The 15,347-nt window shown below is 44.2% G+C and overlaps 1 protein-coding gene across 2 annotated transcripts in view; it reads left to right on the top strand.

The window, feature by feature from the left end:
* Positions 1-14,973, top strand: part of LOC141153875 (antigen WC1.1-like) — a 193,693-nt gene extending 178,720 nt beyond the window's left edge. The window contains exons 14-15 of one of the 2 annotated variants that reach the window (XM_073639116.1): positions 12,772-12,852; positions 13,635-14,973. In XM_073639116.1, the coding sequence (XP_073495217.1) occupies positions 12,772-12,852; positions 13,635-13,747 (194 nt within the window). In that variant the 3' untranslated portion in view covers positions 13,748-14,973. The remainder of the gene's footprint in view (positions 1-12,771; positions 12,853-13,634) is intronic. The other variant, XM_073639115.1, reaches the window with a different exon arrangement.
* The last annotated feature ends 374 nt before the right edge of the window (positions 14,974-15,347 follow it).

The raw sequence follows: 15,347 nt of genomic DNA, 5'->3' as shown, positions 1-15,347 counted from the left end.
CTTCCTCACAGCTCCTAAGTCTCCAGCTGCCCATCTGAGTATGGGGTAGAACAGATGGTTGAGTCTGCAGAGCAGTTTACTCATACTATAGCCTGGGAATCAGAGGTCGGCTCCAGAGCTTCTGTGAATCCAGAAGAGGAAATGATCTGCACTGATGCCCAGAATCTTTATGAGTCGGATCCAGGACCAGACGCAGAAGGTTCTGACCATAATGTAGACCCTCGTTCCCAAACTGTGACTCCTGTTGGTGGAGACAATGAGGAAGACGATGATGAGACTCAAATACCTGATTGGAGCGACAACTTTAGTTTTTTGTCAGGGCAGGAACAGGTTGGCTCTGAGGACGACGGGTGGGATAACACACAGGGTGATGATGTTGAGGTTGGAGATCCCACTTACTGTCAACCCACAGTCAGCCAAGAGATGAGGTCAGCAGAGGAGGTGGAGGAGGATGATAGTGACGACGAGGTCAGGTTGCGCCTTCCTGGACAGAGATGTAGTTCTGGAAGCATGTCAACAACTGCATCCTCAAACACAACTCTGCCTCTGACCACAAGTCATGGTGGCTCTTCAGGTCGCATGGGTGCTAAGCATTGCATAGCCTGGGCATTTTTCAGATCGATAAAGATGACCCAACTCTTGTTATCTGTAATATTTGTCAGCAAAAGCTAAGTAGAGGCCAAAAAATACATAGTTTGAGTACTTCATGCATGAACCGGCACATGAACTTGAAGCATAAGTTGCAGTGAGAAGCTCACTGTGCTACAATGCGGCCTAGCCGGCCGGGCCAACCACTGTCTGCCACATCTTGTGCATCCGCGGCCTCTTCATCCTCTGTGACTGGGGGGACAGCAGTCACACCTGTTTTGGGACGCAGACCTGCCACCTCTCTACCCGCAACAGCCAGCATGATTGGCAGGTCATCATTTTCTTTGGAGGTGGTAACACCAGCTTGTGTTGAGCGCTGTCCGACATCGATAGCACCACCTTTGGATCAAGGCAACCTAACCTGTCCACCTGCATCTTCTTCACAGACCGGCAGTTTGCCGGGGACACCCTTCTCAACCCCGTCTAAGCACAACAGCCAGCCCTCAGTCCCTCAGATGTGGACAAGTAAAAGACCATTTCCTCCTAGCCATGACAAAGCTTGGTTGAATTTCACCATCTGCAAGCTCTTGGCTACAGAAATGCTGCCTTTCCGCCTGGTGGATTCAGAGGATTTTCGAGACCTTATGTCCGTCGCAGTGCCCCAGTACCAGATGCCCAGTCGGCACAACTTCTCAAAGAAAGGAGTGCCTGCGCTCCACCAGCATGTCGCACACAACATCACCGTTTCTTTGATAAACTCTGTGTGTGACAGGGTGCATTTCACCACAGACACTTGGACGAGTAGGCATGGACAGGGGCATTACATGTCGCTGACAGGGCACTGGGTAACTATGGTGACAGCAGGACAAGGGGCTGCTGTCCAAGTCTTGCCGTCCCCACGAGTTGTGCGTCAATCCTCTTTATCTCAAAGTTCCTCCACTGCTTCTGCCTCCTCAACCTCCTCTCGGTCCTCCACCTGCACCCAAAGCCTGTCTGGTCATGCCACAAGCTTTCTAACTGCGCATAAGGGATCCTTCACACCTCCTTACTATGCTGGCAGCAGGGCTCAACGTCATCAGGCGGTTTTTACTTTGAAATGTCTGGGAAATGTGAGTCACACAGCTGAGGAGTTGTGGACAGCTCTGGAGAACCAGTTTCATGAATGGTTGTCTCCACAGAATGTGAAACCATGGAAGGCCGTGTGCGACAATGCTAAAAACCTGGGTGTGGCCCTTCGCCGGGGCAATGTCACACACGTGCCTTGTATGGCTCACGTGTTGAACCTGGTTGTCCAGCAATTTTTAGCCCACTATCGCGGACTAGATGGCCTTCTGCAGAGGACACGGTCGCTTTGTGCTCACTTCCGCCGTTCGCATCCCGCTGCTCAGCGACTTACATCTCTACAGAAGTCGTTGGGCCTGCCACTTCACCGGCTAAAATGCGATGTGCCTAGCCGGTGGAATTCAACTCTGCACATATTGCAGCGACTGTGGCAGCACCGACAAGCCCTGGTGCAATACATTCTGACATATAGCCTGGTCCGACGAGATCCAGAGGTGGGGCAAATCTCGCTGGAGGAGTGGTCTCAGATCAGGGACCTATGCACCCTTCTGCACAGTTTTGAAATGGCGACGAAGATGTTTAGTGCTGACTATGCCATTATCAGCATGACTATTCCAGTGATTTACATGCTGGAGCACATGTTAAACAAAATTCGGAGTCAGGTAGTGGCACAAGAGGAGGTGGAGGAGGTAGAGGATGAGGAGTTGTATGCGGAAGGGCTAACATCTGCAAGGTCCAGACGCTCGGCAGCACCAAGGCGGCAGGCATGTGAGGGTGGGGGAGATGGTTTTACCAGGGCGCATGGTAGCAGCCAAACTAGTGAGGAAGGTGCAGGAGCCCAGGAAGAAGTGGAGGACGAACTGATGGAAGACTCATCAGATGAGGGAGACCTTGATCAAATTTCTGCTGTGCGAGGTTAAGGGGAGAGAATAGAGGAAGGAAGCATGATTGTTACCTCGCCATCAACACAACAGGGACGTGGTGCTCCTGGATGCGCAAGACACATGAGTGCCTTCTTGCTGCACTACCTGCAACATGACCCTTGAATTGTGAGAATTAGAAATAATCCTGACTACTGGGTTGCCACACTGTTAGATCCCCGCTACAAAAGTAAATTTGCAGAAATTATTCCTGCCATAGAATGGGATGCATGCATGCAGGAGTATCAGCAGAGACTGTTGCAGAATCTTTTCCACAAAACACCTGTGGTGCACGTAGTGAATCTCACAGATCCAACTTGCCAACCGTGGGACCGTCGAGTGTTCAGCACTCAAACCGTAACAGAAACACAGTATCTGCTGGTAACATCAATTTTGCAAAATCTTTTCACCAGTTTTTTAGCCCATCCTTTGCAAGGCCACAGGAGACAAGAAGTCTGACACATAGTCAACGCCTAGAGACGATGGTACAGGAGAATCTCCAAGTAAACATTGAAGCCATGACTGTGTCACTAGACCCTTGCTCTTTTTGGGCTTCCAATCTGGATAAATGGCCGGAGCTCGCCACTTATGCCTTGGAGATCTTGTCATGCCCCGCAGCCAGCGTTCTGTCTGAACGTGTGTTCAGCGCTGCTGGTAGTGTGCTGACAGATAAGCGCACGCGGCTCTCCACTGATAATGTAGACAGACTCACGTTCATAAAGATGAACAAATCATGGATCCGAAACGACTTTTCTACCCCTGTGTCATTCTGGGGAGAGTAAAAGCTTGACGATTTGTTAAAATCACCTCACCAACCGTTTTAAGCTTTAAAATTACTAATCATGTTTATCTGTATCTTGGCTGGAAAATAATTTGGGCTTTGTAGCTGTGTGCAGTACTGATTCTATTAGGCCATCTATACTAAGCTCCACCAGATTTAAAATTAGTAATCATGTTTATCTTTATCTTGGCTGGAAAATAATTTGGGCTTTGTAGCAGTGTGCAGTACTGATTCTATTAGGCCATCTATACTAAGCTCCACCAGATTTCAAATTAATAATAATTTTTAGCTGCATCTAGCCCGGAAAATAATTTTGGGTCTCCTAGATGCGCAAGACACACGAGTGCCTTCTTGCTGCACTACCTGCAACATGACCCTCAGATTGTCAGAATTCGAAGTAATCCTGACTACTGGGTTGCCACACTCTTGGATCCCCCACACTCTTCAATCAACCTTTTCATTTTAATAAAGAACAAAAAAATGGTCATTTTTGAATTTATAAGCATTAGCAGGTTATTACAAACTGAAATCAAACAGTTTTCAACTCAAAACTTTATTCTAGGTGATGTTACATTTGCACATAGGACCCCTTGTTCGAAAGGAGCTTCTGAACTGTCTCGTCCATTGAATTTGTCAGGTTTTGCATGGTTTCTGCTTCAATTGTTTTGCATGAGGACAGAATACCCTCCCAGAGCTGTTGCTTAGATATGAACTGCCTCCCGCCATCATAGACACTCCTTTTGATGATGCTCCAGAGGTTCTGAATGGGGTTGAGGTCAGGGGAGCATGGGGGTCACACCGTAAGTTTGTCCCCTTTTATGCCCATATCAGCCAGAGATGCAGATGTGTTATGTGCAGCATGAGACGGTGCATTGTCATGCATGAAAATGATCTTGCTGTGGAATACACGGTTCTTCTTCTTGAACCATGGTAGGAAGTGCTGTTTGAGAAACTCCACATACAGTGCCTACAAGTAGTATTCAACCCCCTGCAGATTTAGCTGGTTTGATAAGATGCAAATAAGTTAGAGCCTTCAAACTGCAAACGAGAGTAGGTTTTATGAACAGAAGCATAAATCTTACAAACCAAAAAGTTATGTTGCTCAGTTGAATTTTATTAAATTTTAAACATAAAAGTGTGGGTCAATTATTATACAACCCCTATGTTTAATATTTTGTGGAATAACCCTTGTTTGCAATTAGTGCTAATAATCGTCTTTTATAAGACCTGATCAGGCCGGCACAGGTCTGTGGAGTTATCTTGGCCCACTCCTCCATGCAGATCTTCTCCAAGTTATCTAGGTTCTTTGGGTGTCTCATGTGGACTTTATTCTTGAGCTCCTTCCACAAGTTTTCAATTGGGTTAAGGTCAGGAGACTGACTAGGCCACTCCAACACCTTGACTTTTTCCCTATTGAACCAGGCCTTGGTTTTCTTGGCTGTGTGCTTTGGGTCGTTGTCTTGTTGGAAGATGAAATTACGACCCATCTTAAGATCCTTGATGGAGGAGTGGAGGTTCTTGGCCAAAATCTCCAGGTAGGCCGTGCTATCCATCTTCCCATGGATGCGGACCAGATGGCCAGGCCCCTTGGCAGAGAAACAGCCCCACAGCATGATGCTGCCACCACCATGCTTGACTGTAGGGATGGTATTCTTGGGGTCGTATGCAGTGCCATCCAGTCTCCAAACGTCACGTGTGTGGTTGGCACCAAAGATCTCGATCTTGGTCTCATCAGACCATAGAACCTTGAACCAGTCTGTCTCAGAGTCCTCCAAGTGATCATGAGCAAACTGTAGACGAGCCTTGACATGACGCTTTGAAAGTAAAGGTACCTTACGGGCTCGTCTGGAATGGAGACCATTGCGGTGGAGTACGTTACTTATGGTATTGACTGAAACCAATGTCCCCACTGCCATGAGATCTTCCCGGAGCTCCTTCCTTGTTGTCCTTGGGTTAGCCTTGACTCTTCGGACAAGCCTGGCCTCGGCACGGGAGGACACTTTCAAAGGCTGTCCTGGCCGTGGAAGGCTAACAGTAGTTCCATAAGCCTTCCACTTACGGATGATGCTCCCAACAGTGGAGACAGGTAGGCCCAATTCCTTGGAAAGGGTTTTGTACCCCTTGCCAGCCTTGTGACCCTCCACGATCTTGTCTCTGATGGCCTTGGAATGCTCCTTTGTCTTTCTCATGTTGACCATGTCTGAGTGCTGTTCACAAGTTTGGGGAGGGTCTTAAATAGTCAGAAAAGGCTGGCAAAAGAGATCTTTAATCCACACATGTGAAGCTCATTATTCTTGGTGCCTGAACTACTTCTTAATACTTAAGGGGGACCAAACAGAATTCTTGTGGTTTGAGGGGTTGAATAATAAATGACACTCTGAATTAACTTTTTACGTTTTAAAAAAAAAAAAAAAAAAAAAAAAAATTTGCTGCAGTGCATTTCCCACTTCCAGGCTGATCTACAGTACAAATGTCACAATGCCAAGTTAATTCCGCATGTGTCAACCAGCTAAATCGGCAGGGGGTTGAATACTACTTGTAGGCACTGTACATTATGGAGTTCATCTTTACCCCTTCAGGAATCCTAACGGGGCCGACAATCTCTCTCCCCATGATTCCAGCCCAAAACATTTCTCCACCTCCTCCTTGTTGGCGCTGTAGCCGTGTTTGCGTGGGGTGTCCATCAACCAGCCATCCTCCACTCCATCCATCTGGACCATCGAGTGTTGCACGGCAATCATCGGTGAACAAAACAGTTTTGAAGTCAGTCTTCATGTATTGTTTGGCCCACTGGAGCCATTTCTGCTTGTGTGCACTGGATAGAGGAGGTCGACAGGATGGCTTACGCACAGCTGCAAACCTCTGAAGGACTCTGCATCTTGTTGTTCGGGGGACGTTGGAGGCACCAGCAGCTTCAAAAACTTCTCTGCTGCTATGACAAGGCTTTTTTGCCGCTGCTCTTTTAACCTGACGTAATTGCCTGTAGGAAATAGTTCTCAATTTTACCTTATCAGCACGCACACGGGTGTACTGTGAATCAGATACATACTTCTTGATTGTGCGATGATCAGGATGAAGGGTCTTGGCAACGTTGATTGTAGTCATGCCTTGACCTAAACACTCCACAATTTGTCGCTTCTCAGCAGCCGACACATACTTTTTCTTTCCCATTTTGGCAGAAAATGTAGGCTGCTTAATAATGTGGGACAGCCTTCTTAAGTAATCTTGCCTTTCATTGGACACACATGCCAAACTAATTAGCACAGGTGTCTGCAATTGCTTACAGTGATTTAAAGAGCCCTGACACACATCACCATCAATGAGTTTAACTGACAAACAAACAAATTCTTTCCTTATCACTCCTAAACACTTTTTGCATAATAATTTGGAACACAGTGTACATGTGCTTTTCCACAAAACACCAGTGGTTCACGTAGTGAATCTTACAGTTCTAACTTGCCAACCGTGGTCTGTATTGAGTTGCTCAATAAAGGGCCCAAAATTAAGATAACATAGACGGGAGAGGTCTCTATGAATAGGAATTCCTAAGTATTTGATACCCTGTGAGGCTCCAGGCAAAGGGAAAATTGGACTGGATGGAATCCTGTATTGATTTGGGGAGGGAGACATCGAGGGCCTCAGACTTCGCTGCATTGATTTTAAAATTTGACCATGTAACAAAGTGATCTATTTCAGCCATAACAGCAGGGATGGATATATGTGATTGAGTAATATATACTAGGACATCATCAGCAAATGCAGAGCACTTGTACTCGGTGCCTCCCACCTCAATCCACCTAATATTGGGGTTATGGCGAATTGATGAGAGCAGGTGCTCCGTCACTAGGATGTATAAGAGAGGGGACAGAGGACATCCCTGCCTTGTCCCATTGGTGATTATGAAAGGTGATGAAAATGTTCTGATGCGCCCCCTGGGCCTTGGGACACCCGGAGCCGGACCCTTTTTGGTGGATTCTGGTGGTTGTAGTCTCCGTGGCGGTGACCCGGTTCCGTGGCTCAGGGCGGTCAAACCAGTGGTGGAACTATTTATGTGGTTTTGATGTTTAAATGTCCGACTACACCACCCGTGGATTGCGGTCAGAGTGAACCGCCGCTGCAGGGCAGACCGCTGAGGCTGGTGTTGTGGGTGCAGCAGAGCGTAGCATAACTCCCCATTGGAGGAGTATAGCCTCAGGGCAGTGTATGCGGAGGATGGGGGTGATGGTGCAGGGCAGCAGCAGTAACGACACGGAGTCAGTGATGCAGTCCAGGGCCTTTACTCACAGTTCTTATTATCCAGACCACTTCTGCAGGTAACGGCTGCCCACGTCGTACTGTGCTCACCAGGTGAGGGGCTCAGACAACTCCCAGATAACTTTGGAGCGCTTCAAAATGTCACAGCCTCCGGTTTGTAGCTGAGGGTCATTTCCCGCCTCAACTTGTTTCGGGGACCTGTCTCCCCCTTTGGCCTGACCCCTCCACGCAGGTGGATTCGGGCGTGCGGTGGCGACTCGCCCGTCCGCACCCCTGGGATCCCTTCATTCCTTGTTCCTGGAGCCTTCTCCGCTCCTCTTCCTTTCTTCTCCCTCTTCCAGGCCTGGGCCTCTGTTACTAGGCCCGCCTCTGGAGCAGAGCTCATGCAGAGCCCCTGCACCCTGTCACTTCTGCTCAGACTTCTCTGCACTGAACTTAGATGGTGCCCACCTTTTATACTCCCTTCTCAATGCACCCAGGAACTGCTTCCTCCCTGCTCCTGCACTACAGGGTTCCCCTTCCTCGATGTTCCCTCCCCCCACTCCAGCCAGGGACAGGGACTGTCGTGCCCATCTCAGGGGCATATTGGTCGCCCTGCCCCACGGCAATGTGGTGTAATGCATGCAGGTGTCGGGGTCCTGATCCACACTCCATCCTTACCTGAGAGTGAGATATCACACCTCTGGGTGAGGTGCAATACCTCTGTAGCAACCGTGCCCTCGGGGTGCTACAGTTCCATTTATCTTCAGCCTAGGTGACTTATTGCGATACAGGGCCGTGATTTTGGCAATAAAAAGGTCCCCTAGACCCCTACCCCAAACTTTTTAAGAGAATAATATATGGCGTGCCAGGAGACTCTATGGAATGCTTTCTCAGCATCCAACGAGAGTATCTAATTACAAATTTTTAACTGCATCTAGCCCAGGAAATACTTTGTGCCTAGTAGCAGTGTCTGCTAGTCAGTGGATTATTCCAGCTGTTAAGCAAGCTACACCACCTGTAGTTTGGACACTTAATTTTTTCAAAGGAAATGCTTCGGGACCCTGGGATACTCAGTGAGGAGCATCAGGAGGCACCCCAAGGCATAGGGGCTGGGACTGGCGGTAGGACGCCTTGCGGTGGACCGCCGAGCTCGATCCTTATAAAAGCTTTTTAACTGCAGCAGCTTTAGTGGACGCTACTGGAGCTGGAATTACGCGGCTGCTGGCATGAGACTTGCCCTCCAATAGATCCTTGTAAAAGGATTTAAAGTGTATTCATTCAAATTAGAGAGACAATTTAAATTTAAAAGCTTAGACCTGCCTTGACTCACCAGCGGACAGGCACCAGTATTGGGAGAGGGGGGCTGGCCGTCAGGGTCCACCGCAGCTCTGGCACAAAGCCGGCGACACGGAGGTCGCACGGGCAGGAACGGACTGGCCGTGTCACCTTCACACTTTTTTGGTTTTAGAAGGGCATAACATGCCTATATCTGTGTCTCCCCCTGCTTTTACTCCTCCACCTCTTTTCTTTTCGCGTGACTATATGTTCTTGTCACTTTTCCATGTGTTAGTTGTGTCTTCTGAGCAGTTTGTCAGCTTTTGGATACCTTTGAAGGTGTTTTCTATGTGTTTCTATGTGTTTTTGTTTGCCTGCCGTTGGTTTTAACGGTGTTCGAAGGTGTTCGTCGAACAGTTCGACGAACAGTTCGGCGAACATACGGGTGTTCGATGAACCGAACCGAACTCGAACACTACGGGGGTGGCTCAACACTAGTGCTCATCTCCGTCCATCCCTAGCCGTAGCTATACGCCATTGAAAGTAGGGCGAGGCACGCAATATCTGAGTAGGCTATATAGAGACGTTAGCTGAGACAGGGTGACGCTAGACCTGACTAGGAGCTCTCCACTTCCCCCTTTCCCTAGTGTCTGGGCTCCCTCTCCCTTTTCCCTCTGTGTTACACTTACACCTGGCATGACAGTATGAGGAAGAATAGAGCTAGTAATTGTGACAGCTCTGGAATAGAGAAACTTTAGCAAGTAAATTATTAAGCTTCTTCAATTGTGATAGGCTTTACAATGCTTTAATAATCTGTTTGTCCAGAAAACCCCTTAAAACAAAACACAAAAAGGGGTTTTTATATATTTGGGTATCTTAACATAGAAGTTTTTTATGTGGATTTTTGTGTGGCTTAGAAGTCCACTTCAGAAAATGTGTTTTTGTACACAGGGCTTTTTCCCTTCCTTTCATTTTAATAGAAAATGTGACACTTTCCACAATTTAAAATGCAACAAGAATTCACAAACCACTTTTAGTGTTGCAAAATGTTAAAAACACGATAGATATGTTTATTCTTGAAATGAATGGGAAGCTTGTGTCAAGCGGTTGTGAAGAGATTATTTTGTGATTTTACACCAAAATCCATATCGTAGAACAACTCAATGTGAACATAACTATAGGTAAAAAATAATGGTTTTCAAGAGAAGTCCAAGTCAGAAATCCATGCATTTTTTTAACATGGTTGACAATTCAGATTAACTTTTTTCCACACATTTTCTTTTGATTCTTCTGACATCAGCATAAACTGAGTTTTGCTTTGCACAAGGAATCTTTCCTATCAATGAAATAAAATGTCTCTTTTAGCTGTGATGAAAAAAATGAACACTTCTCTAGTGTCAATTACATTTTCTTTGCAACCACTTCACAAACTGGCTAATTATTATTTTTGCACTTTTGTTTTTTCTTCCAACCGTCTTAACTTTATTTTTTTGGGCAAAATACACATATGAGGGCTTGATTTCTTCAAGATGAGTTAATTTTTTAAATTCCACCATTTATTTTATCATATAATATCCTGAAAAATGGGGGGAAAAAAAGTCGGGTGAAATTGTCAAAAACTCTAAATTTTGCAATTGCATTTTGGATTTTGTTTTAAAGCATTCAATGCTTAATAAAAATTACCTGGATATATCATTATTCAAGAAAATACAATATGGAAAGCCCAAATTAAAATATTTTAATAGGTTAAAAATGTCAGAAATTTGTAAAAAAAAAAAGTGTTTCCATATTCTGAGAACTGTAACATTTTTACTTTTTTATTGATGGGGCTGCATGATGGCTTGTTTTTTTGCATGGTAAGCTGACATTTTTATCGATGCAATTTTGAGATATAGCTGGCGATTTGGTCACAAATTGCAATTCTGGTGTTTCAAATGTTGTTCTCTTCCTTTTTTTTCTTTATGGCATTTACTCCATGGGTTAAATAATTTTAGATTTTGTTAAATGAGAAAATATAGATCATCATGTTTTCCTTTACTTTTTTGTTTTAGTCCCCCCAGGAGTCTTGAACTAGTACAAGAGAGCAAGCAGTCTACAAAAGTTTTTAGACAAGGAAAGAAGTTTTTAGCTAAAAAATATTTTTTAATAAATACACGAGTGTAAAAATATTTAATGAATTAAAAATTATGAAAGACAATAAAATTCAGTACATTGATAAAAGAGCATTGCCTGTAGTAATATAGAGTAGAATAGGTACAATAGATGTAAATTCATAGAGTTCCAAATAGTAGACACAGTGGCCAAAGACTTCATTGTATATATGCAAACATACATGTGGCTATTCATAAATAAATTGCAAAAAAATGCTTTTAGCCATAATGTAATACGCACTGCAAGATTTCCACTAAGGCAAATTCCCCAACGCGCGTTTTGCAAGTACTTCACCCCCCAGAGGAAGTGAGATCAAAATACACAAAAAGAGTGTTGAGGAATTTGCTTAAGTGGTAATTTTGCAGTGTGTATTACATTATGGCTAAGAGCATTTTTTTGCAATTTATTTATGAATAGGCACATTTATATTTGCATATATACGATGTAGCTTCTGACCGCTGTGTATTTGGAACGCAATGTGTTTACAACTATTGTACTTATTCTATATTACCATATGCACTTGTTAGGAGGGCGGTTGCAGACAACTTTATTTTAATGGAACGCAATTGACCTCGGGGTCCGCAATGCAGCCTAATGGACTGCTGCCGAACACTTTCCGGGTGGAAAGGAAAGCGACAATTAAACTGATAACCCGTCCATGTTAACAGCACACCGGACCGGGTAAGGCGATACGCTCTATCTCCGTTAACTGTACGGAGGAAGAGCGATCGGCGACGCACCTATCAACTATCTTAGCCCTTCGTGTTAAAGCACACGGAAGGGTAAGACGGTTCGCACAATCTCCAAGAACCGCAGGAAGACGTGCGACCGTGGGAGAAGGAGTAGCCCTGTCTTTGGTACAGGCGCTACGCTATAGGAGATGGCGTTAGTATGTGGGTGATACCCACCGGGTATTCGTGCACTCAGTCGGCGAGCTACCGGAATGAGCAGACCCGCTCTATATGGCTCAAGCTACCTGCCTGCATAAAGCTATGGCTCTTAGAGGAGCCCAAGAGTTTAAGCGTGCACACCACAAACAACCAGCTCAAATGATCTGAGCGCGTCACCATGTTTGTGGGCGGGCCTTTTAAAGACTAAGCCCTGCCCACCGACGCGCCATTGGAGACGTTACGCGTGGACCAATCAGGCGGTGTCAGGTCACCGGGTCAGGTGGGTGCCAAACCACCAATCATGATCCGTCAGTTCATGGACATGCTCAGTACGGCAAACTCTGGACTTAGACTCTGCAAGCACTGTCTCTCTCTGCAACCCAGGCTTAACATTGTTAGGCACAACTACCTGGGAGATAAACAGTGCTCGCGGACAAGCTAGGTGTTGGGGCTGATGATGATGCTGAGCAGCATCAGCCCTGGCTGGACTGTAATGGGAGACCACATAAGGTCGTGGACCCATTTCGAATCCAGCAACAGACCGACGCCTAACAGCACTGCTCTTACCAATGTGCAGGATTTTGTTTGGTTTATTAAATATTTTTTTAATCAAGTATACTTGCTAAAAAGATTTTAGATAAAAATTACTTTTTTTGTCTTCGTCTACAATTCTTGCGGATGAATACTATTTGAGGGTGATGAGCCTTTTTTTTAGGCTAATGGCTGAATCTGTAATTTGAATATCTGCCCGATGGATAAATATTTTCCAGTCTACAATGGTGTATATAAATCTAAATTTTTTACTCTTTGACAAACCTAACAAAATATCAATTCAATGCAAAACATCTCTTTGTGATTTTGTAACCAGGAGAAGAACAAGGATATGATGATGTAAACATGGATGATTTGCCTCCAAATAACAAGGATCAGAGGGAATCATTTTGGAAAGGTTTGTACTAGAGTTGAGAGAATTTTTCCGAGTAAAAATTCAATTCAACTACTTCTTAACTCTCTGGCTAACTCATCTGTTTACTGTTCCCGCACGGTCCTTGGTGCTTCTTCTTGGCGCTGCTGTATGCTGAAGTACACATTTCTGAAAAACCCACATTTCTGCGCTAGCATCATAAGGTTGCAATGTCAGACATCACAAAGAGCGCCATTGTAAGGTCACAACTTCATAAATTCCTGGTCTAGTATCAGGTTTAAGTGTGCAGTGGTGATAAGCATAGGTGATGAGGACCATACGGGTCACAGAAAGCACCGGAGGTGGCCGGAGAGAAGAATGGTGGGCTGAGTATTAGTTGTTCTTTTCTATTACAACTTACCGTTTCACCAGACTCCAGCCCATGATAAGGGACATTCAAATCTCGGAGAAGACATTTTCTGTGAATAGACTTTCCTGGTAAAATCAGCGTGATTTGGCAAATACGAATCTTGTCAGTCCAGCTCATCTCTTGTTTGTACCTTTACAAATGTACAACTACTGATAGTTTACACTACAATATGTTAAAGATTTAGCTTTGGTGCATTCACAAACGTAACCAGTGTTGGATTGGGGTGCCAAGGACCCACCAATATCAATACCTCTCGGGGCTTACTGTTCAGCTACATAAACATACTACAGTACCCCCAAAATCATAAATGTACCAATGTAACAATAACTTGAGAGATACATGTATACAGTCAAAGTATTTAGTACATTCATATTTATGTTTTCTTTGCTGTTTTTAGGCTTCGTTGACCAGAACAATGATCACAACATTCCCATATCCAAAAGTCACGAGAATGTTCTTTTCTCTGGGGACCATGAGTATGATGATTCTATGTCTGCAGCACAAACATGAGAACTAGTGAATTAAACAGATTGTACAGGAATTGAAATATATAGGCTAACAGCAGGAAATATTATAAAATTATTTAATTTGCATGTACAGCATAAAACCGCTGAGAGCAGTTATGTCACATGGACGGCAGATCATACCCATAACTAATAAAAGCAATAATGGCAGCAAAATAATTATTTCATATGCTTAAGATGATTTAATACAGATTTTTGCTTTTAAACGTTTTGTCCAGGACTGTGACATTGATGACTAATCAAAGCGACAGATCATCAACATGAAACTTGGGACTTGACACACAGGATCCCTGCCAATCAGTTTTTATTAGCTCCTACCAAAGTGAATGTTAGCTGAGCTACAGTACTTGGAACACAGAATACATAGTTCTGATGCTAACAATCTATACAATACTTAGATCAAGCCACTACCAGCCACCAATGTGATCCTGAGAATAGGTCATCAATATGTCAAACCTGAACAACCCCTTGAAGAATATTTCTAGAAATGTTTTTTTTTATAATAAATGTAAGAAATGGCCCATTAAGATAAGCTAATAATTGGCAAATGAGCGTTTATAGGAATGTCCGTTTTTTGGGTGCGATAATTTTTAGGCATCGTTACTACTGGCAACCTTCTGCCCCATGTGAAAAAAAAGATGTTCTGCCAATAACATCATACTACTGTATATTGGAGCAATGATCACTGGCTTGTCAGCCTCTAAACAGGCCAGTAAGCAACCACTGATCAGTTTGTAAGAAGCCTGGATCGGACCGTCTAAAGCTACGTTCTCACAATGAGTATTTTGAGAATTTTTGAAGTTACAGATTTTTACACTTCTTAGGTAAATTTAGTTACTTGTAATTTTTTTACATGCATTTTTATTGAGTTTTTGATGCCTTTTTTGTCTCTTTTAGGTGTGCCATGTTAATGCTGCTTTGTTTTTCATAATTCCTGATATTTGGCTTTGACAAAGAGTCATGTGCAAATTGTCAGGTTGCAGATTTCAAACATGCACCGCACGTCAGTTTACACAGTATAAAAGAAAAGCACAATGGGCAGGAGAATTCTATAAATCCCATCCCTTTTATTGGTTCTGTAAGACGCTGCATTTTTTGTACTTCGAAATTACCGAGTCTCAAAAATTCAGCAAAAACTCATGGAAACTTGACATAAATTGGCAAAGACTTTGAAGCTACTTGGTTCTATGTAGTGATTTAATGAAGGAATGTATGTTACAGTGCTGGCCAAAAGTATTGGCACCCCTGCAATTCTGTCAAATAATACTCAGTTTCTTCCTGAAAATGATTGCAATCACAAATTTGTTGTTATTATTATCTTCATTTAATTTGCTTGCAAGGAAAAAACACAAAAGAGAATGAAGCAAAAATCAAATCATTGATCATTTCACACAAAACTCCAAAAATGGGCCGGACAAAAGTATTGGCACCCTCAGCCTAATACTTGGTCGCACAACCTTTAGCCAAAATAACTGCGAACAACCGCTTCCGGTAACCATCAATGAGTTTCTTACAATGCTCTGCTGGAATTGTAGACCATTCTTCTTTGGCAAACTGCTCCAGGTCCCTGATATTTGAAGGGTGCC

The sequence above is a fragment of the Phyllobates terribilis genome, unplaced genomic scaffold, assembly GCF_046119375.1.
Source record: "Phyllobates terribilis strain yellow unplaced genomic scaffold, ASM4611937v1 Scaffold_7__3_contigs__length_470593459, whole genome shotgun sequence".
Classification (NCBI taxonomy): domain Eukaryota; kingdom Metazoa; phylum Chordata; class Amphibia; order Anura; family Dendrobatidae; genus Phyllobates; species Phyllobates terribilis.
The sequence above is the reverse complement of the archived record's forward strand: the minus strand, read 5'-3'. Positions and strand labels throughout refer to the sequence as shown.